Source organism: Carcharodon carcharias, chromosome 7 (genome assembly GCF_017639515.1).
Source record: "Carcharodon carcharias isolate sCarCar2 chromosome 7, sCarCar2.pri, whole genome shotgun sequence".
NCBI classification, from domain to species: Eukaryota; Metazoa; Chordata; class Chondrichthyes; order Lamniformes; family Lamnidae; genus Carcharodon; species Carcharodon carcharias.
This window is the reverse complement of record NC_054473.1, coordinates 130,267,898-130,289,955: the sequence shown is the minus strand read 5'-3', so window position 1 is coordinate 130,289,955 and position 22,058 is coordinate 130,267,898. Positions and strand designations below refer to the sequence as shown.

General features: G+C 43.9%; 1 protein-coding gene across 1 annotated transcript in view; it reads left to right on the top strand.

Moving 5' to 3' along the window:
• The window catches only part of carmil2 (capping protein regulator and myosin 1 linker 2), a 180,505-nt gene that overhangs the window by 32,332 nt on the left and 126,115 nt on the right, over positions 1 to 22,058 (top strand). Inside the window, exons 3-7 of the mRNA XM_041191410.1 lie at positions 3,227 to 3,348; positions 5,716 to 5,813; positions 11,963 to 12,033; positions 18,651 to 18,724; positions 20,901 to 20,976. Coding sequence (XP_041047344.1) covers positions 3,269 to 3,348; positions 5,716 to 5,813; positions 11,963 to 12,033; positions 18,651 to 18,724; positions 20,901 to 20,976 — 399 coding nt within the window. The 5' untranslated portion in view covers positions 3,227 to 3,268. The remainder of the gene's footprint in view (positions 1 to 3,226; positions 3,349 to 5,715; positions 5,814 to 11,962; positions 12,034 to 18,650; positions 18,725 to 20,900; positions 20,977 to 22,058) is intronic.

The following is a 22,058-nucleotide window of genomic DNA, read 5'->3' as shown; positions in this document are numbered from 1 at the left end:
ACTCAGCAGGTTTGGTAGCATCTACGGAGAGGAACACAGTTAACATTTCTTGTCGGTATGACTCTTCAACAGAACTAACAGATCCAATCCTATTCTTCCTTGATGTCCAGACATGTAAACTTTCCAGCAGGAATAACAGGATATCATTCAGGTTTGGGGAATCTTGACCTTTTATTTTTTTTTTCAGCTCAAGGGCATTGTATCGCCCTTTATTTCCATACAGACAAGATCAGCTAACTCAGCACAGACTGACAGTTGAGCTCGAGACCTTCCTGCCCTGTATTGTTCAGATACATAAGTGCCGTGTAAGATATCACACCAGCTAATTAACATGTTTTAGATTGAACGCAGGCAAGGAACATAAATTGATCAATAGCAATATCTGCTCAAAGTGGGATGAAGAATATCTTTAGCCTGTTGCTTCAGACTGTTAAATATTCCAAGGACCTGATTGTTTCAATTCTTCAAGTAAAATGGCTGACGTCTTTTCCACTATGTCTGAAATTACAGATTTATAATCTATGTATTACTGTGACTAAGGTATCAGTGATCAAGAGGGTGTTACTCCCTTGATAGCCCAATGAGCTTACTCACTAATAACTGAGCAATTCACACTCAGATGATTCCTTAGTCATCCCTGGTCTGTGCTGAGTTAACTGATCTTAGCCAGGGCAGCAGTCGGGACATTATAATTTACCTGTGTTGGGAGAGGAAAATTAACCAATGCTCCATTCCTGATTGCTCTTCAGCATACCATCCAGAAGGACCCATTGGCATTGGGCCAGCAAGGGGTGGGCTCATCTGTACTGGACCTTCATAGTCAAATACACTGTCAACAATGATTCGCAAGGATCACCCAGGAACAATAATTACTTAAACAAAGCACCCAGTAACTGTTGATCCATGCAACAGCAAAGAGTCAGTGGCTTTGGAAGAGGGGAGAAAAGTGGGAAAAAAATCAGTGAAAGAAATTAGGGACTGTATATTACTTAGGCAATAATATATAGATTGATGAAATTTTAGATTTTAATCATTGAGAGTTTACCATCTAAACTGAAAAAGGATTATCTACTAATCAAGGATATAGCACAGAGCTAATCCCTACATACATCTAATCCATGCAGCTCAGTCAGTTACACATTTACCATTTATGTTAATTGTGCCCATGATGTGTTTTTTTCTGAAATCCCAGAATGAAGTTTTTTTTATATAAGAAACAAAAAGGGAACTGGTAAATTGGTTGTTAGAAAATAGAAATAGATTAAGTAAGTTTATTGGTGTTTGTGAGTGTAAGGAATGAGTTATCTTAATGTATCTGTGTTAAGAAAAGGTCAAGTTAAGTTTTAGTTTCACTTTAAAACCTGCCAGCATTTCTAATGAGAGTTTACGACTGTAAGAGAAGTTAAGCAAACATGAGTAGAAAAACTGGGTTTTGCCTAGCAACAGGGGTTCAGAGAAGCAGGCCCCTCCCACAGACACACACACAGATAGACAGAATTAAAAACAGCAGTTTTTGGGTTCAGTTTTGAAGACAGCTACCAGGCAGCAGCAGCCTAGAAGGGGCAGAAAATCCTCAAATCTAGGGGAGTGGAACAGGAGAAAGTCCCAAACAGACCTACTAGTCAAAGGAAGGACAGGAACCTGGAAAAAGTTAAGTTAAGTGAAGTTAAGAGTGAGGGACAGAGAAAGGCTCAAGCTTCAAGCTCCAAGCTGCAGGAAGCAGAATCAAAGCGATATAAAGGCTTGTGAGAAGTCAGAAGGTCCAAAGAGACAACTGAAGGTCTGTAACTCTTTGCTATGGGCACATGAAGCAGTGGTGTACTGTTAACGGCTGAGTCAGTGAGAGAGTGCATGGAAGACAGCTTGAATGCAGGTGGTGCCCCATGGGAGAGGAACATCAGAAGGACAGTCCGAAACCCTGGAGATGAACCTTTGCGGAAGGTATCTGCGAGAAAGTGTTGGTTTGGAAAAGATTCCAAGGCATGTTCTTGGAAAGTGGAGATTGGAAACCCTCAGTGTGAAAGCCGGAGTTCAGTGAGACTGGTTGGCTCATGATATAACAAGCATCTGGGGGCGGAAGTTGAGGAGAGATCCTTAGCATTTGTTTGGGGTGGCATCTGTCACTTGGGGGAGAATTTTCTCCCCGTCGGAGGGGTTGGGCGGGGGCAGGAGTGGGCGCAGGTGGGCACGCAGCTGATCGCTGCCCGTGATTGGCTGCACGTTGCCATTTTAGGTGGATGGGCCAATTAAGGCCCGCCCAGCATGACACACACCCGGAAGCGCTGAGCGCTCCCTGTGCGGGCGCAGGGAGTAGGCTGAGTCAGGGCCTGTGTCCTATCGCGCATGTACGTGAAAGAGCTCAGAAATCTCCCAGAGGCAAGGAGCTGCCTCAGGAAAATCAGTTTGATTTTTAAACATTTTAGTAAAGATTAAGACATGTCCGCTCATGTGACAGTGTCACATGAGCTGGAACATGTCAATGAATTTTATTAAATAATTTTATTAAACTTTAAAAACCTTCATGAAACCTCATCTCGCCCCCACCCGGATGAGGTTTCATGATAAATGCAAAGGCTGTCTGGCTCTTCGCCTGCCCGCCAACCTTAAGATTGGACAGGCAGCTCAGTTAAGTATTTTAATTGATATTTAAATGGCCTTAACAGGCCTTTGACAGTTCGGCGGGCGTGCAGCTGACTCCGGTGCACTCCCACCAAACTGAATATCTGAATGATGCACAGCGACATCAGGACGCACGCCCGACATCACCGGGCATCATTTTACGCGTCGGCGAGATCAGCCCGTTCCCGCTCGCCATCCTGAAGATTCTGCCCTTGGTTTCAGACTGTGGTGTGTCTGACCATAGGTCGCTAATTGATTTACTTAATGTACTTACTGGACTGTACTTACTGTGAACATTAGAGTATAAGGTAGCTTTTGTAACTTATGAATCTGTATATATCTGTAAAGGTACAGTTGTGGGTGAAGGAGTATTGTAAAATAGTTCACCTTGTCTTGTTTAATAAAGGTTTTATGCTTTTGTTAAAAGTTCATTAGCTGACTCTGTTCAGTAGCTACTCTCCACATATCTAAACAAACAAATAGAAGTTAGGATCTATCAAGCTGGGTTCCACTGTGGGATCAGGCTTGTCCAGTGGTAACCTCAGCTGGGGATCGTAACAGGGTTAATAATTAAGCAGGAATTGATTGAACTGTCCTTTCACCATAGGTTGTCATAGAAACTGAGAAAATTTCATACCATCTGAAACTCATGTCCCTTGAAGACCTGGAGCAGGTGGTTAGTCATGTCACCGCATCACTCAAAAAAATATTTCCAGATTCATCACCTGGGTAAGTCATTCCCCACATGGATGCTTTTTGTGTCTTTCCTTCACTGTTTTGTGTTTCACGGCAGTGCTGTGTTTAAACAGACTCTGCTGTTTATAAACCTATTTACAATACAGAGAATGAAGGTGTTGAAGGAGCCCCTTGATTTTGGCAATAGTGCTGTAATGCAAATGAAGGCAATGCAACTGTTGCAGGAGAAGCAAAGAGCCACATCAAGAGACTGGTAGGCAACTGCTGCTTTGTAGGCAAAGCAGTCACACATATGAGACAGCTGCCACCCCAGCCCTTAGGCATTCTGGCTGTGAGATAGGTGGATGGTTGACCTGCTTCTAAGAGGCCACTGATATGATTTTTCATGTGTAGCTGATTTTTTGTAACTCTTGGTGCTGTTGATCCCACCCTGCAGCAGCAGCATCCACAGACTGCTTTGACTAGAGAGCACGGATATTTTCAACCTCCCCCTGCCACTTCCTTCCTGCCTCATTTGCCACCACATCCTTACAAAAACTCAAAGCAACAGTAAGGGATTTGCAGATGGTTGCAACTGATTCCATACTGAACTCCCTCGGGTACTGCCCAGGGGAACTCCTTTTTGTCAAATGCTTTTCTGGCAGGCCGCTGGTTCTGTAGATTTCCAACCTATCTCGAAAGGCCCATGCATTTTGACAATTCTATATCAGGCCACCGTGTGCATCCCCGATTCAAATTAATCAGTCATTCCCCATAAAGCACCAATACAAGAGCAGTCTAATACCAGTCAGATGCATTATCAGCATTGTGTACCGCGATTGATTAGGTTTTTTCTGTGTAAAGATCTCAGCAACAATTACTCTCCAGTAATAACTCTTCAGTAGCTTTTGACTACTTTGGGCAGCTCATGGCTGTTGCTTAGTGCTAGACAGTTGGTTATTCATTTGCGTGTAACCTGGTCTCAAGATGTCATTCACTTTGTTATTTAAATAAGAATTTTGAAGAGTAAGTTGATTTTCAGTTGCCTTTTAAATTGATCCATAAAGATGACATTGGGTTTTGCCTCATGTCATCAGAGAAACAAATTTGTACATGCCTCTTTGTATTAAGAAAGCACAGTTAACAAAAAAAAAATTCAAGCATAAAGCTCAATTTCAACAGAATTAAAAGAAAATTTATAAAACTAAATCATACTGTTGTTATGCCTGTCTATTAGATACTCTATTCCCTGCCATGCCCACTTAAGCTCTAACTCACCACATGCTCCCTCTCCAGGGCTATCCAGGCACAGAAAATACTGCAGAAGAGAAGCAGGCAGAGCGACCCCTTCCCACTCCCCCATGGGCTGGAAGATAGCTTTATTTAATTGTTCATTCTGCCAGAAATTATGGCCAGGATTTTATGGCCCCGCCACAGTGTGTCTCCCCACCCTGGCGAATGCGGCGAGCCATTTAAACCTTCATTCAGTTCGGTGGGACCATAATGTCCTGCTAGGCGGAAGGGGCCATAAAATCCTGGGCCATCTTTTACCCAAAACTGGTATAAATTAGCCTACTGCTTCACTTTCTTTAACTAATGTTTTCTTGCATGTTGTACCATAATAGATTCAAGAGGAAGAATGAGTGAGTACAGGGCCTGACTACTTTCTAACTGATAGTTATATTTGGGAGATGATTGTGTGTAGTGCCTGGCATGTGGTGTGAGATAGTCTTCACTTTCATGGTATTTCGTGGACTTCAGCTCAAAATATTTTAGTCTAAGGCTGTCCTTTAGGTAGTGTAATCCACACTTGTGCTCCACGTCCTTGATGAGGCAAAATTGGTGCAAATTAAATTGTGCAACGGGCATCAGGCCCTCAGAAAAATTCTGTTGGTCCTGTTTGTTGTTCCTATCTCCTAGCTGAAAACAGGTTGAACAGCAGATTATCACAGTTCAAAAAAGTTTGTAAAATTCCTGAATCTGATAATGCCCCACGGGAGAGGTGTCAGTCGGATTGGGAGAAGAAATGTGGGGTAAGCCTTGCCTTACCGTGTTAGGGATGTTACTGCACTGTTTATGCCCAGTGATGTCAGTGAAAATCTAGCCTGAAGCCATGTGTGTAAAGATATCGTAAAGTTTCCAACACAGAGAAACATAACCCAGCATGAAAGTCAGCACGTTATGGAGCAAAAATAAAATGGAACACTAATTGATAAAAAGGGCGAAGTCTAAAGTTTCAAATGACTTTTGCAAACTGCTTACCCCTTGATTAAAATATAGCATTCTAACCATCTGTTATTTTATGTATAATAATTCATGTAAATATCTGATAAATTCAGAGAACACTTAGTTACTTTAAGATTGAATGCTGATATAAACTGTGACAATGATTCCCTTCTCTTTTTTAATCCATTTTCTTAGAAAGTTACTCAAGAAGAATTCCCCTGAGCTACAAGAGAGAATCAAAAAAATCACATTAGCACTGGATGAACAGACTGACACTAATCAGGGGCCATGTGGTATGTAAATGAGCTAATTCTCTACGGAGTCAACAGTTAATCTGTATTGTGGGCCCAACAAATTGCGTATGTCTGATAAAATAACAAGAAATTAAACTAAATAATCTAGTAGATTTACCATACCAGTAGAGCATTGTTTGAAAGTGTTCCGAGAAAGCAAGGCATCTCATTAAAGCCAAAACAAAAACAGAATTACCTGGAAAAACTCAGCAGGTCTGGCAGCATCGGCGGAGAAGAAAAGAGTTGACGTTTCGAGTCCTCATGACCCTTCAGCAGAACTGGGTGAATCCAAGGAGAGGGGTGAAATATAAGCTGGTTTAAGGTGGGGGGTGGGGGGGCGCGGTTTGGGTGGAGGGAAAGAAGTGGAGGGGTTGGTGTGGTTGTAGGGACAAGCAAGCAGTGATAGGAGCAGATAATCAATAGATGTCACAGACAAAAGAACAAAAGAACACAGGTGTTGAAGTTGGTGATGTTATCTAAACGAATGTGCTAATTAAGAATGGATGGTACGGCACTCAAGGTACGGCTCTACTGGGGGTGGGGGGGCATAAAAGATTTAAAAATAATGGAAATAGGTGGGAAAAGAAAAATCTATATAAATTATTGGAAAAAACAAAAGGAAGGGGGAAGAAACAGAAAGGGGGTGGGGATGGAGGAGGGAGTTCAAGATCTAAAGTTGTTGAATTCAATATTCAGTCCAGAAGGCTGTAAAGTGCCTAGTTGGAAGATGAGGTGCTGTTCCTCCAGTTTGCGTTGGGCTTCACTGGAACAATGCAGCAAGCCAAGGACAGACATGTGGGCAAGAGAGCAGGGTGGAGTGTTAAAATGGCAAGCGACAGGGAGGTTTGGGTCATTCTTGCGGACAGACCGCAGGTGTTCTGCAAAGCGGTTGCCCAGTTTACATTTGGTCTCTCCAATGTAGAGGAGACCACATTGGGAACAACGAATGCAGTAGACTAAGTTGGAGGAAATGTAAGTGAAATGCTGCATCACTTGAAAGGAGTGTTTGGGCCCTTGGACAGTGAGGAGAGAGGAAGTGAAGGGGCAGGTGTTGCATCTTTTGTGTGGGCATGGGGTGGTGCCATAGGTGGAGGTTGTGGAGTAGGGGGTGATGGAGGAGTGGACCAGGGTGACCCGGAGGAAATGATCCCTATGGAATGCCGTCGGGAGTGGGGGGGGGTATGAAGGGAAGATGTGTTTGGTGGTGGCATCATGCTGGAGTTGGCGGAAATGGCGGAGGATGATCCTTTGAATGCGGAGGCTGGTGGGGTGATAAGTGAGGACAAGGGGGACCCTATCATGATTCTGGGAGGGAGGAGAAGGCGTGAGGGTGGATGCGCGGGAGATGGGCTGGACACGGTTGAGGGCCCTGTCACGACCGTAGGTGGGAAACCTCAGTTAAGGAAGAAGGAGGACATGTCAGAGGAACTGTTTTTGAAGGTAGCATCATCAGAACAGATGTGATGGAGGCGAAGGAACTGAGAGAATGGAATGGAGTCCTTACAGGAAGTGGGGTGTGAGGAGCTGTAGTCGAGGTAGCTGTGGGAGTTCATAGGCTTGTAATGGATATTGGTGGACAGTCTATCAGCAGAAATTGAGACAGAGAGGTCAAGGAAGGGAAGGGAAGTGTCAGAGATGGACCATGTGAAAATGATGGAGGGGTGGAGATTGGAAGCAAAATTAATAAATTTTTCCAAGTCCCGACGAGAGCATGAAGCAGCATCGAGGTAATCATCGATGTACCGGAGAAAGAATTGTGGAAGGGGGCTGGAGTAGGACTGGAACAAGGAATGTTCCACATACCCCATAAAGAGACAGGCATAGCTGGGGCCCATGCGGGTACCCATAGCCGCACCTTTTATTTGGAGGAAGTGAGAGGAGTTGAAGGAGAAATTGTTCAGTGTGAGAACAAGTTCAGCCAGACGGAGGAGAGTAGTGGTGGATGGGGTTTGTTCGGGCCTCTGTTCGAGGAAGAAGCTAAGGGCCCTCAGACCATCCTGGTGGGGGATGGAGATGTAGAGGGATTGGACGTCCATGGTGAAGAGGAAGCGGTTGGGGCCAGGGAACTGGAAATTGTTGATGTGATGTAAGGTGTCAAAGGAATCACGGATGTAGGTGGGAAGGGACTGGACAAGGGGAGAGAGAAGGGAGCCAAGATAGCAAGAAATGAGTTCCGTGGGGCAGGAGCAAGCTGACACGATCGGTCTACCGGGACAGTTTTGGTTGTGGATTTTGGGTGGGAGGTAGAAGCGGGCCGTCCGAGGTTGGGCGACTCCCAAAGATCTCCAGAGGAGATGAGGTCAGTGACAGTGCTGGAAACAATGGCTTGATGTTCAGTGGTGGGGTCATGGTCCAGGGAGAGGTAGGAGGAAGTGTCTGCGAGTTGACGCTCAGCCTCCGCGAGGTAGAGGTCAGTACGCCAGACAACAACAGCACTACCCTTGTCAGCGGGTTTGATGACAATGTTGGGGTTGGACCTGAGAGAATGGAGTGCAGTAAGTTCAGAGAGAGACAGATTAGAATGGGTGAGAGGAGCAGAGAAATTGAGACGACTAATGTCGCACCGACAGTTCTCAATGAAAAGATCAAGATAAGGTAAGAATCCAGAGGGAGTGGTCCAGGTGGAGGGAGAATATTGGAGGTGGGTAAAAGGATCTGTTGAACGGGGAGAGGACTCTTGCCCAAAGAAGTGAGCCCGGAGACGAAGACGGCGGATGAAGAGTTCAGCATCGTGCTGAGCCCGAAATTCATTGAGATGAGGGCGTAAGGGTATGAAACTAAGTCCTTTGCTGAGCACTGAGCGTTCAGCGTCAGAGAGGGGAAGGTCAGCGGGTATAGTGAATACACGGCTGGGGCTGGGATTGGAAGATGGCATGGGGACAGAGGGACAGGCAGGGGTGGAGGGTCCTAGATAGGTATTGGTTTCGATGAGTTGTTGGAGCTTGCGTTCCTTAGCACTTGAGAGAAAGAGAAATAGTTTCTTGTTGAGGCTATCAGCTTCCAACCTGATAGTCGCGCAACCTCGGACAGCTGCTTCTACCTCCCACCCAAAATCCACAAACAGAACTGTCACGGTAGACCGATCGTGTCAGCTTGCTCCACGGAACTCATTTCTTGTTATCTTGACTCCATTCTCTCTCCCCTTGCCCTGTCCCTTCCCACCTACATCCGTGATTCCTCTGACACCTTACGTCACATCAACAATTTCCAGTTCCCTGGCCCCAACCGCTTCCTCTTCACCATGGACGTCCAATCCCTCTACACCTCCATCCCCCACCAGGATGGTCTGAGGGCCCTTAGCTTCTTCCTCGAACAGAGGCCTGAACAATCCCCATCCACCACTACTCTCCTCCGTCTGGCTGAACAATTTCTCCTTCAACTCCTCTCACTTCCTCCAAATAAAAGGTGTGGCTATGGGTACCCGCATGGGCCCCAGCTATGCCTGTCTCTTTATGGGGTATGTGGAACATTCCTTGTTCCAGTCCTACTCCAGCCCCCTTCCACAACTCTTTTTCCGGTACATCGATGATTACTTCGTTGTTGCTTCATGCTCTCATCGGGACTTGGAAAAATTTATTAATTTTGCTTCCAATCTCCACCCCTCCATCATTTTCACACGGTCCATCTCTGACACTTCCCTTCCCTTCCTTGACCTTTCTGTCTCAATCTCTGGTGATAGACTGTCGACCAATATCCATTACAAGCCTACCGACTCCCACAGCTACCTCGACTGCAGCTCCTCACACCCCGCTTCCTGTAAGGACTCCATCCCATTCTCTCAGTTCCTTCACCTACGTCACATCTGTTCTGATGATGCTACCTTCAAAAACAGTTCCTCTGACATGTCATCCTTCTTCCTTAACTGAGGTTTCCCACCCACGGTCGTTGACAGGGCCCTCAACCGTGTCTGGCCCATCTCAGGCGCATCCGCCCTCATGCCTTCTCCTCCGTCCCAGAAACATGATAGGGTCCCCCTTGTCCTCACTTATCACCCCACCGGCCTCCTCATTCAAAGGATCATCCTCCGCCATTTCCGCCAACTCCAGCATGATGCCACCACCAAACACATCTTCCCTTCACCCCCCCCCCGGCGGTATTCCGTAGGGATCATTCCCTCCGGGACACCCTGGTCCACTCCTCCATCAACCCCTACTCCTCAACCCCCACCTATGGCACCTCCCCATGCCTGCGCAAAAGATGCAACACCTGCCCCTTCACTTCCTCTCTCCTCACCATCCAAGGGCCCAAACACTCCTTTCAAGTGAAGCAGCATTTCACTTGCATTTCCTCCAACTTAGTCTACTGCATTCGTTGCTCCCAATGCGGTCTCCTCTACATTGGAGAGACCAAACATAAACTGGGCGACCGCTTTGCAGAACACCTGCGGTCTGTCCGCAAGAATGACCCAAACCTCCCTGTCGCTTGCCATTTTAACACTCCACCCTGCTCTCTTGTCCACATGTCTGTCCTTGGCTTGCTGCATTGTTTCAGTGAAGCCCAACGCAAACTGGAGGAACAGCACCTCATCTTCCAACTAGGCACTTTACAGCCTTCTGGACTGAATATTGAATTCAACAACTTTAGATCTTGAACTCCCTCCTCCATCCCCACCCCCTTTCTGTTTCTTCCCCCTTCCTTTTGTTTTTTCCAATAATTTATATAGATTTTTCTTTTCCCACCTATTTCCATTATTTTTAAATCTTTTATGCCCCCCCACCCCCAGTAGAGCTGTACCTTGAGTGCCGTACCATCCATTCTTAATTAGCACATTCGTTTAGATAATATCACCAACTTCAACACCTCTATGTTCTTTTGTTCTTTTGTCTGTGACATCTTTTGATTATCTGCTCCTATCACTGCTTGCTTGTCCCTACAACCACACCACCCCCTCCACTTCTCTCCCCCCACCCCACCCCCCCCAACCCCCCCCAACCCCCCCCACACCCACACACACACACACACACACACACATATACACAAACACACACACCCCCCCCCACCAACCCTCCCACCTTAAACCTGTTTATATTTCACCCCTCTCCTTGGATTCACCCAGTTCTGTTGAAGGGTCATGAGGACTCGAAATGTTAACTCTTTTCTTCTCCGCCGATGCTGCCAGACTTGCTGAGTTTTTCCAGGTAATTCTGTTTAAGTTTTGGATTTCCAGCATCCGCAGTTTTTTTGTTTTTATCTCATTAAAGCCAAATTTGTTTTTTGAATTGCAAAACTTCTTCTGTATTTGTGTTTTGAGAGGCTTAGGACAAAAGAAACTAAACCTGTGGTGGTTTTAAAGCTGCAATATACTGTCATTATATTTTACTGATATAGAGGCTTGAAAGCATATATTTATTCAAAAAAATCTTCCTCTCACAATTTGTTAAAAGTATCATCACAGTAGAGGTGGGGATAAAAGTGCAACATTTGTGTTCCACCTTGATTGTGCCTTTGTAACTGGAAGAAACTGAGATGCAAAGAGGTCAGCAACATGAGTATGTCTCTGTGTTCATGACCTCAATCTCATCTGAAAAATGCACATTTTCAGAATCTAATGGAACTAAGCAGTAAGTTCATTAAACAGATGAGAAGAGATCTGATAATATTAGATTTGCTTCCCTTTGCTACACTGGACAGTTAAGCCCACTTTTTCAACCAGTACCGCCTCCACTATGAGGATGTTGGAAGTCACTGTAATGATAAAGGGCAGTCCACATCCCTCCAATTTTTCTTCTTTAACCTATTAATTTTCTCTAATAAATGCTGATGGGTTCCATCACTACTGGGTTGAAGAGAAATTTTTCCTGTTCTTTATTCAGCTCAGTACCTTGCCTGTGCTGGACGTTGCTCCTGCCGACCCAGCTGAGATCAGCATGTGGTTAAGACAAGGTTGTGAGAGGGGGGAAGGAGAATGGCTATTTTACTTGCCTCCATTCAATCCCTAACTGCCCTCTTTGCATTGCTCAACTTTTATCTGGTGGAATTCCTGTCTCCAGTCTGCTCAGTAACTTTGTCCCAGTGTCTGCTGCACTGACCAAGTTTAGATCAGCAATTTGGAAGAATAGGGGTATGAATCTATGTCCATTCAGAGCAGAGTTTTGATGTACTGCACCACAGACTGGCCAGCTAGTCTCATGTTTCTATTTAAATTGCAGGTGGCTATTCAGAGACTTACGCTGCGTTGTGTGATTACAATGGGTTTCCCTTCAAGGAAGAGGTCCAGTGGGTATGTCTACATTAAACACAAGTATTTCAAAATAGCCAGCTAGAGCTACATAAATAAGTGCAAAATATGCAACGATCATGTTATGAAGGAAGTGAGGAGAATGAGGATGACGTAACTGCTGGCACAGACACATGGAAACATTGCATGGTACAGCATGTAATTACCACTACAATCTTTTGTATGATCAGACCAACGGGGAATTTGTCACAGTAAAAAAAAAAGTTGGGAAACTTGTAGAATGAAAGATTAAACTACTCTTCCACATTACTCCTCGGAGTCTGTTACAGATGGGTATGGGGCAAGGCCTTATAATAATAATGATTTGCATTTATATAGCATCCTTCAGGATCATATGACACCCCAAAATACTTTTTTGAACTATGGTCACTCATGGAATGTAGGAAATGCAGTAGCCAATTTGTGCTCAGCAAGATCCCACAGATAGCTGTGTGATAATGACCAGATAATCTGTTTTTATGAGGTTAATTAAGGGATAAATATTGGCCAGGATGCCAGGGATAACTTAAACAAAAACAAAAATACCTGGGAAAACTCAGCAGATTTGGCAGCATCTGCGGAGAGGAGCATAGTTAACTTTTCGAGTCCGAATGACCCTTCAACAGAACAGTTCTGTTGAAGGGTCATTCGGACTCGAAACATTAACTGTGCTCCTCTCCACTGATGCTGCCAGACCTGCTGAGTTTTTCCAGGTATTTTTGTTTTTGTTTTGGATTTCCAGCATCCGCAGTTTTTTGCTTTTATGCCAGGGATAACTTCCCTGTTTTTCTTCTAAGTAATGCCATGAGATCATTTACGTCCACCTAAAAGGGCAGACGGGACCTCGGATTGATGTCTGATTTGAAAGATGACACCTCCAACAGTGCAGCACTCCTTCAGTACTGCACTGGGGTATCAGTCTTGTTTTTTGTGCTCAATTTCTGGAATGGGACTTGTACTCATAGCTTCTGACTCAGAGGTGAGAGGGTTTCAGATTGAGCCACAACTGATACTCTAAAGTAGTGCATATTTCATAATCAGAAGAGTGGCTAAAAGTTGGAGGGAAAAACAATCAAAATATTAAGATTGGCCAATGTGGTGTAGAAGTTACATATTTCCTGTAATTGAGAATTTCCTGAAGATAATGAATTCTCATCATTTTCTCCTGTAGGAGCCCATGATGAGGTTATATTTCCACAGATGCTGGCTACTCTCCAGTAACTTTTATTTTCTGTGTGGCAGTGAGTTTTCCAGCTGTTTGATCATATGGCCATAACAGATAAGCCCAAACCTAATATTACCCAATGCCCCACTTTTTATTAGGGTTCACTTGATAACGATGGTGAGCGAGGATGCTGGCTATGATTTTTTTCCCTTTCATAGGCTCGAGGTGTGAGGTCAATTGTAGTACTTTAACTGAAATCAGCTGAATCAGCCCTGGTTGACGATTTTTGTCCAAGGTTAGTTGGTTCACAACATTTCCTACCACAGCAGCAAATATTTACATGCATTCGTCTCATTTAACATTTTTCTTCGCTCTCTATTGCACTGAGTTAAGTTCAGAAATGAATTGAGAGTGAATTGTCAGTTTGACAGCTTCATAAGGAACTTAGTAACAAGAGTAGACCATTCAGTTCCTTGAGCCAGTTCTGCTATTCAGTTAGATCATGGCTGATCTGTATCTCAACTCCATTTACCTGACTTGCTTCATAACCCTTATTATTCTGGCCAACAAAAGTCTATCAGTGCCAGTTTAAAAATTTTCAATTGACTCCCAGCCTCAACAACATTTTGCAGGAAAAAATTCCAGATTTCCATCACCATTTGTGTGAAAAATTACTTCCTGCTTTCATACCCTAGCTCTAATTTTGTGGTTATGGTTCCTTGTCCTGAACTTTCCAACCAGAGGAATTGAAAATTTCAAAACTGAGATTGATAGATTTTTGTTGTAATAAGTGAGTAATAAGGGTTATGGAACTAAGATGGGTAAATGGAGTTGAGATACAAATCAGCCATGATCTAACTGAATGACAGAACTGGCTCAAGGAATTGAATGGTCCACGCTATCTGCCTTAGCAAATCCTTTAGTCATCTTAAACACTTCACTCAGATAAGCTCTTCATCTTCTGTATTCAAAGGCTAACCTTTGTAACCTGTCCTCACGATTTAATCCTTTCATCCCAGTATCATTCTGTCTGCGCTGCACTCCCTCCAAATCCAGTGTATCCTTCCTGAAATACAGTGCCCAGAACTGAATGCAGCACGACAGGTATAGGCTAACCAGAGCTCTGTACAGCTATTGGGGAGTAAAGAGCAGTGGGGCATGAAAATTCACGCTACCATCTGGTGTGCCATTTGCTGGCGCCATCCCACACCCTGGGCATTTTCCCAAAGATGGAATCAGCAATGGAAGGGCTACTGACTTACAAATGGCAGATAGGCAATTATTTAATTTAATGGCCTCTTAATGTCAGCCTATGCGTTCCCAAAGTTTCAGGGACTAGGATAGCTGCATGATGGTGTCCCTCCAATGGCAGACCCCAGGTGCAGCCAGTGCTGTGGGCAGTCTTTGAGACCCTCCCTGGCTACCGCAGCCACAGGTCATCCAGTGGAGACGCAGGTCCCTGGCTGCTGACAACATTGTTTAATTTAAAATTTTCTGATGTTGCAGAGAGTATGCCTCAAGATGGAGACACCCTCTCTGTCCTATCTAAATGCAGGCTGCAGGCTCTTTCCATGCTGGGGGGGGGGCCTCTTCTTGGCCCTCCAGCTTCACGAGACCACCAGCAATGAACCTGCCATCTGGCCAGTAAGTAACCAATTCATAGGAAATCACTCCCATTGACTATTTCCCCACACAGTGCAGGTTTGTGACCCCCATTTCACCCTGACAGTAGGGCCCTGACCCAAAACCCAAAACCTGCCCATAACTTTCACCCTTTGCTTTTCATCCATCTTGAGATAAAGGTCATCATTCCATTAGCCTTTTTAAATTATTATTTGAACTTGTTCACTAACATTTAGTGATTTTTGTACCTGGACCTCTAAATCTCTCTGGTCACACACGTTTCCTACCGTGTCATAATTTTGAAGATACTCTGATCTATCTTTCTTAGATCAACAGTGAATAATCTCACACTTACCCCACATTAAACTCCATCTGCCACAGTTTTACTCACTCACTCAACCTAGCTTCCATCTTCTGTTGCCTCTATTGCCTCCAATGTGCCAGGTCAGCCTTTGACCAACTGAGGAAAAGAGTATTTGGGGACTAGGATCTCAAACCAAAGACTGAGGTCATGGTTTACTGGGTAGCATGATCCCTGCACAACTATATGCTGTGGAGACTTGGACAACTTACAGCAGACACCTCAAAGCATTTGTTATGATTCTGTTAGGGACCATTAATGTTTAAGAAGAAATCCAAGCAATCATTTTAATCAATATAACAATGCCACCAGATTTCATTATTTTAAACGAAACACAAACTTTATTGTATATAAAAGAATTACAAATAGTTGTTTGGTAGTACAGAACTTGTGTATTGCTGAAAAACGACACATTGTCGAAGCTTTTCATCTTGCACTCATCAGGACAATTCGCACGATTACCAAATGTAAAGGGAACAACAATTTATACTTCATGAGAATTGGGTGCTGATTGATTGGCAAGTGAACTCTGATCGGTAGAGGTGTTGCCATGGAGAATGCACCAGTTTTGCATCACCAATAAAATAATTAAATAAAAGAAGCACTATTATCTTAACAATATGATCTATAATCATGTATGTATGCACTCTGCTTTACTTCTTACTTATCCCAAGAATTCTCTTATAAGACACATCAATCTTAAAGTTTATTACTTCTGTAGGGATCACCCACAGTCCCTTGGAGAATTCTCCTCAGTTCCAACTATTCTCAAAGGTTCATTTACCATCTCTTGACTGAGGATGCATCAATACTTCCAAGCTCGTCTGCTTATTGCTTTCTTTACCAAATGATTTCCTTTCCCTCACAAAATTTAAAATGAGATTAAGCCTCATCCGCTTCCGGATTGAGGCAGGTTGAATCTTGTGCTCTCACTGGTGGCAAGCTTGGAGGTGGGAAGGGCATATACTTAGGCTGGATGATGGTGTAACGGAATCCCACTGCTCTCCTGCCTCTGCCAGAATTAAGTTCTGGGCGGGTTGGCCCAGGGTTGAGCTTACCACCCCACCTCCAACTGAGGCCCTTAAGTGCTCATTCAGGGCCTCATTCTGCTGCTGTTGGTACTAACCCAGTGGTGGGTGGGCCTGTCGCCATGCGGCCTGTGCAGTGGCTAAAACAGTGCAGTCAGCTTGTCACTTCCGGGGTAGGGGGGGGTGGGGTGTTGCTTCGATGAGAGGCACTCAGTGCCTGAATGAGAGACTGGACATCAGAAAGTGGGAAGCTCACAGAGAGCCACCCCCATGCCCTTGCTGCCAAACCCCCCTGCACCGCTCTCCTCATGAACCCCATCCCGCGAAAGCCCCTGCCCCCCCTCTCCCCACCCCACCACATTATTTACTTGTGGCCTGGGTCCCTGTACGATCCTGGGACTCCAGTACCTGTCCTTCCGGCAGCAGCCATGGCCTCCCCACTGACGCTGCTGAGCACAAGGGCTGCTGGTCTCCGATTGCCTGGCCATTCTTGGTAGGCAAGAGTTCCACCCCCAGGGTCTTGTTTCTTGGAGAAGGCCGCCTGATTGGCATGTGATTCAGAGGGCCTTGCTGAAAAAAGGCAGCGCGGATTTATCACTGGCTCTCCAGCCAGCAGGTGAGACCCTCACTGCTTCAACAAGATTCCGGCCTGTGAATGATGAAGTTAGGTTTTTACTCTGCTTACAGTGCAGGTCTATCTAACTGTCATTTACTTTGGCTACCTTCTCTCAGTGAGCTGCAATCCACACGAGGTCTAAATTGCAACTAACTTTTACAGCAAACACCCAGATAAATTGAAACAGAGAACTTTTCCAAGTTCCACCTGTTCCCATAGTAATTAAGCTTGCTCTGGGATGTCCTCAAACTGACCTTTAGATAAATTATCCTTCATGTACAATTTCTTCTTTGATCTGATGAACAACCTTCAGGGTTTAGTGAATACTTTTAAGTTAAATTAGTTCTAAGTCCCAAAATAAAAATATCTCTCGGGACTGCACTTCTTACAAGCTTTTCAGACATCACAGCTCCAGCTCTTTAGCTAAGTAAGCCCACCTGCTGCCTTATGGCTCTATCTGTTCTATTCTGACTTTATTAACAAACCTGGATCATCAACTGCCATTTCTTGAGCTTCTGGCAATCAATAAAGTCCAACATTTAATTCACTGACTGTACAACTTCAATCTTCCCAGAGCTAAAAATTATCTCTAAAATATTAACAACCATGAACTAGATATTTGCAACACAATGGAGTACTAACACCCGTGGTGTCTATGTAAGATCCTTCAAATCCGATGGCAAGAAAGGTAGTCCAACAAAAACGTCCTTTCCCAAGCCAAGTTGCACAGCATCGAGGCATTGATCACTGAAGACCAGCTCTGCTGGACAGGACATGTTGTTTATATGCCTGACACCAGACTCCTGAAGCAACTGCTCTCCTCAGAACTTGGAACCAGGAGACTCCCAGGAAGACAGTGGAAACTCTTCAGGGATGTCCTCAAAGCATCCCGCCGACTCATGGGTGTCCCTGGCTTGTGACCGACCAAAATGAAGAGGGCTCATTCAGTAAGGCATTGAACACATCAAAAGACTTCATTGGGTATGTGCAGAGGCAAAGTCGAGGCATCGGAAGGAGTGCACAAACCTCCAAACAACCCATCTACCCAACCCTTCAAGCACCACTTGCCCCACTTGTGGCAGAGTCTGCAGATCGCACATTGGACCTATTTGTCATCTCAGAACCCATCGAACCGGAGTGGAATCAAATCATCCTTGATTCTGAGGGGCTGCCTAAGAGAAGAGCTCTTATCTACGTAATTTACTGTGCCCGCCTATCTTAGAGTCATCAGCAAACTCAGGTATATGGCTATTTCTTTATCCAAGTCATATATAAATACAGTGAAAAGCTGAGGACCCCAGTACAAGATCCATGCGGGAATCCTCTAGTCATATCCTGCCACTTTAAATACATATTCATTATCTCTAATCTCTTCTTCCTACCTACTAACCAATTTCTCATCCAACTCAATAACTGGTGTCTCATTCCAATTTTGTGAGGAACCTAGTTGAATACCTTCTGGACCCATATAAGTAACATCAATGGACAATCCCTTAACCACCATGTTACTTACCTCCTCAAAAAATTCTGCTAAACTCGTTAGACCTGGACTACCCTTTATAAATCTGTCATCAGCTCATATTTGTTCAAACGTTCAGTAACTGTCCCTAATAACAGCTTCTAGTAACTTTCTCACTGCTGACATTAGACTAATGTGCCTATAACTTCCTAGTTTATCTCTCTAGCCCAGGTGTCTTCAACATGACCTTCAGAAAAGTAAATTCTCTTGAAGCTGATATGTGCAGTTAGTCTATCTTCAGCGCTGCAGCTTTTTGTGACGCAGTTCAAATGTGATCAGTCAACTGGACTCTCTTTATCTCCCTCAAGGATGTAGACACCATCTACCATAGCCAGAATACCAAGGAGTTTAATCTGCTAGACTTCAGCCACTTGGATACTAGGTGAGTTAAAGCCAATTCTTCCTTTCAGATCACTTGGGTGAGCTAAAATTAAAAGTAAAGTTTCTATCAATAGGCTCAACCTAGATCAGAGCAGAAATTTGTCTTTGTTGGTAGCCCAAAATGGGTAGTGTTGCCCCTCCCTATATTGAGTCCCATTGACTAAAGGTGGGTACTGGGTATCACATAGTCCGTAATCATGGGGTGACTAACACTAGAATGAAAAATAATTGAAATATAGGAGGATATTAGTAAGTGTAAAAGGTGTACAAAAATGTATTCCCTATACCAGATAGTTATCTGAATAGTATTCATTTCCCCCCACCCCGTTTTATGCTGAAGGTGGCCTTGTTGTTGATACGATTCCACTGATGCTGGCTACCCTCCAGTGGACATTCTTTATGTCTGAGTTCTATCATGACTGGACTTACTGTTGTTTCTGATGGTAATCCACTGGCACTTATGTTGTGCAAACAACAACAACTTATATTTATATAGCACCTTTAACGTGACAAAATGTCCCAAGGCGCTTCACAAGGAGCATTATATAAAGCAAAGAATGACACCAAGCCATGTAAGGCAATATTAGGTCAGGTGACCAAAAGCCATTTCAAAGAGCTAGAGTTTTAAGAAGTATTTTAAAGGAGGACAGTGAGGCAGGGAGACAGAGAGGTTAGGGGAGGGTATTCTTGAACTTAGGCCGAAGCAACTGAACGGTGGAGCAATTATAATTGGGAATGTGCAAGAGGCCAGAATTAGAGGAGTGCAGATATCTTGGAGAGCTGTGAGACTGGAGGAGGTTACAGAGTTAGGGAGCATTGAGGTCATGGAAGTATTTGAAAACAAGGATGAGAATTTTAAGACCAAGAGTTGTTTGACGGAGAGTCAATATAAGTCAGAAAGCACAAGGGTGAAAGGGGAATGGGACCTGCTGCGCATTAAGACATGGGCAACAGAGTTTTGGATGACTGTAAGTTTATGGTGAACAGAATGTGGTAGACCAGCCAGGAGCACGCTGAAATAGTTGAGCCTAAAGGTAACTAACGCATGAATGATGGCTTCAGGAGCAGATGAGCTGAGAGAGGGCTGAAGTTGGTTGATGTTATAGAGGTAAAAATAGGCAGTCTTAGTGACAGTGTGGATATGAGGCCGGAAGCTCATCTCAAGATCAAATGTAACACCAAAGTTATGAACAGACTGGCTTCATCTCAGACTGTTGCCAGGGAGAGGGTTGGAGTCAGTAGCTAGGGAACTGAAAATAGTGGCTTCTGTCTTCCCAATTTTTAATTGAAGGAGATTACTGCTCATCCAGTACTGATGTCGGATAAGCAGTCTGATAATTTAGTAACAACGGAAGAGTCAAGAGAGGTGATGGTGAGGGAGAGCTGGGTGTTGTTTGCATTCATATGAAAACTAACATTCTGCCTCCAGATGATGTCAAGAAGTAGCATGTAGATGGCAACTAGGAGAGAGAGCCAATGATAGATCCTTGGAGGACACCAGAGGTAATCATGTGGAAGCAGGAATAGAAGCCGCTGCAAGCAATATTCTAGGTACAATTAGGTAGATAAAAATGGGACCAGTGGAGAGATGTTGGAGGAAAATGGTGTAGTCAACCATGTCAAAGGCTGCAGGCAGGCCAAGATAAACAAGGATAAATAATTTACCTTTTTTATAATCGTCATTTAGAATGTTCTCTACCACTTCTCAGCCTAAGCTTATGTGTTATCCAAGTCCTTCTATAGGCTGATCTGGGTAGTTTCATCATTGGAGGAGCTATGAATGGAGTTGAATGACCCACTCCTGCCCTTAGGATGGAGAAGACTGTAAGAAGATCACAGGTTACTCTCTAGAGGGAGGGAGGAAAAACCAAAGGAAAAGTGATTTTAGGCCGTTCTCGAATCCCTCATGAGTAGAGCAGTTGGAGTAAAGAGACTAGAAACACCAAACAGAAAGAAGGCCTTGCCAAAAAATCCCCCAAGCGGCTTCTCATTTATACATTCAACCATTATTATATCTTCACTCTTTGGGAGGGGGAAAGTGATTCCTGGTGAAATTACATTTAAGTAGATTGGAAATTTAACTGCAAAGTGATCCTCTGAATCCATTAGGCTTGTCTGAATACGTTTAATGATGTTTATTGTCTTGAATAAACATGACTAACTTTCCTGTCTAACAGAGATGTGGCGTTGAGTGTGGCAGCCTTGGCATTTAACCAGTGGTTTACAAAGCTATTCTCCAAGGATTTACGGCTGGTGAGTCCGATTGGAACAAATTGGATGTTTAAACCAAGAATTAGTCAGGCAAATACTCTGGGTAGCATTACAGTAGAGTCCTGAAAGCAATTATGTTTACAGCCTGGTCATTAGTGGCTTTAAGTCCAAATTAACTGCAACTAAATACAGTGAGTGTTGTACGCCAAATTATTTCCTTTGTGTGACCCACTGACGGACTGTAATGAAGGAAATAACTGATACTTGGTTGATGCCAATACTACATATTCACACTACAAAATGTAAACTCAGCATGTAAATAATGGCGAGCCAATCTCTTGTAGTAACCTGATCCATACAGCCCTGTTTTGTTCTGTTTCTCCAAAGTCCAAGATAATCTGAGAAGTTATATTTGTCCCTTAACTCAAAGAAATATAGTCCAAGTATTTTAGTGTTGTTTGCCAGCAACAGAAGATATCCGACCAAAAACTAAGTAACTCAGTGACATTTCCAAAACTCTGTGGTTCCCATTCCAAATCCAAATGTCCAGCGAGCACTATTCTACACAAATTAACATTTATAACTGCTTCTGAGGTGAAATAGATCCTGCAAAAAAAATTTCACTTGGATTGTGTTAGAGGAAATTGGGGGAGTGAGATCTTCAAGGAAGAGATTCTCATTTCAAATTGTCAAAATTCAGCAGTCTGCTAACAGTCACATATTTTAGGAGGTAAACTTTCTTTTATGTTACCAGTCAGATCAGGTGAACTACAATTAACATTCAGGAAAGGCATGTCTGGGCAACACTTGCTTTACTTGGAATCCCTTTAGTTTGGGTGGAAGTGGACTGAAGGAGTTATTATAGCAGTATATGCAAATTCTAGTTTTGAAGGCTAAATTGGTTGGGGCTAATTTGCAAATTTGGGGATCACAATGTGTGATTAGCCACACCTGTTTGACGTGATGCAGGTAACTTGCAAATGTAAAGTAGGACCACTAGGATAGGCAAAGACACCTGCAAAGGAAAGTACAACCTTAATAGTTGAGATAGAAGTGTTGTTGGAATAAATTGTTATGGAGTAATTTTGTAGAGGCTTTCATTTTGAGATTTTGGCCAAGTGGAC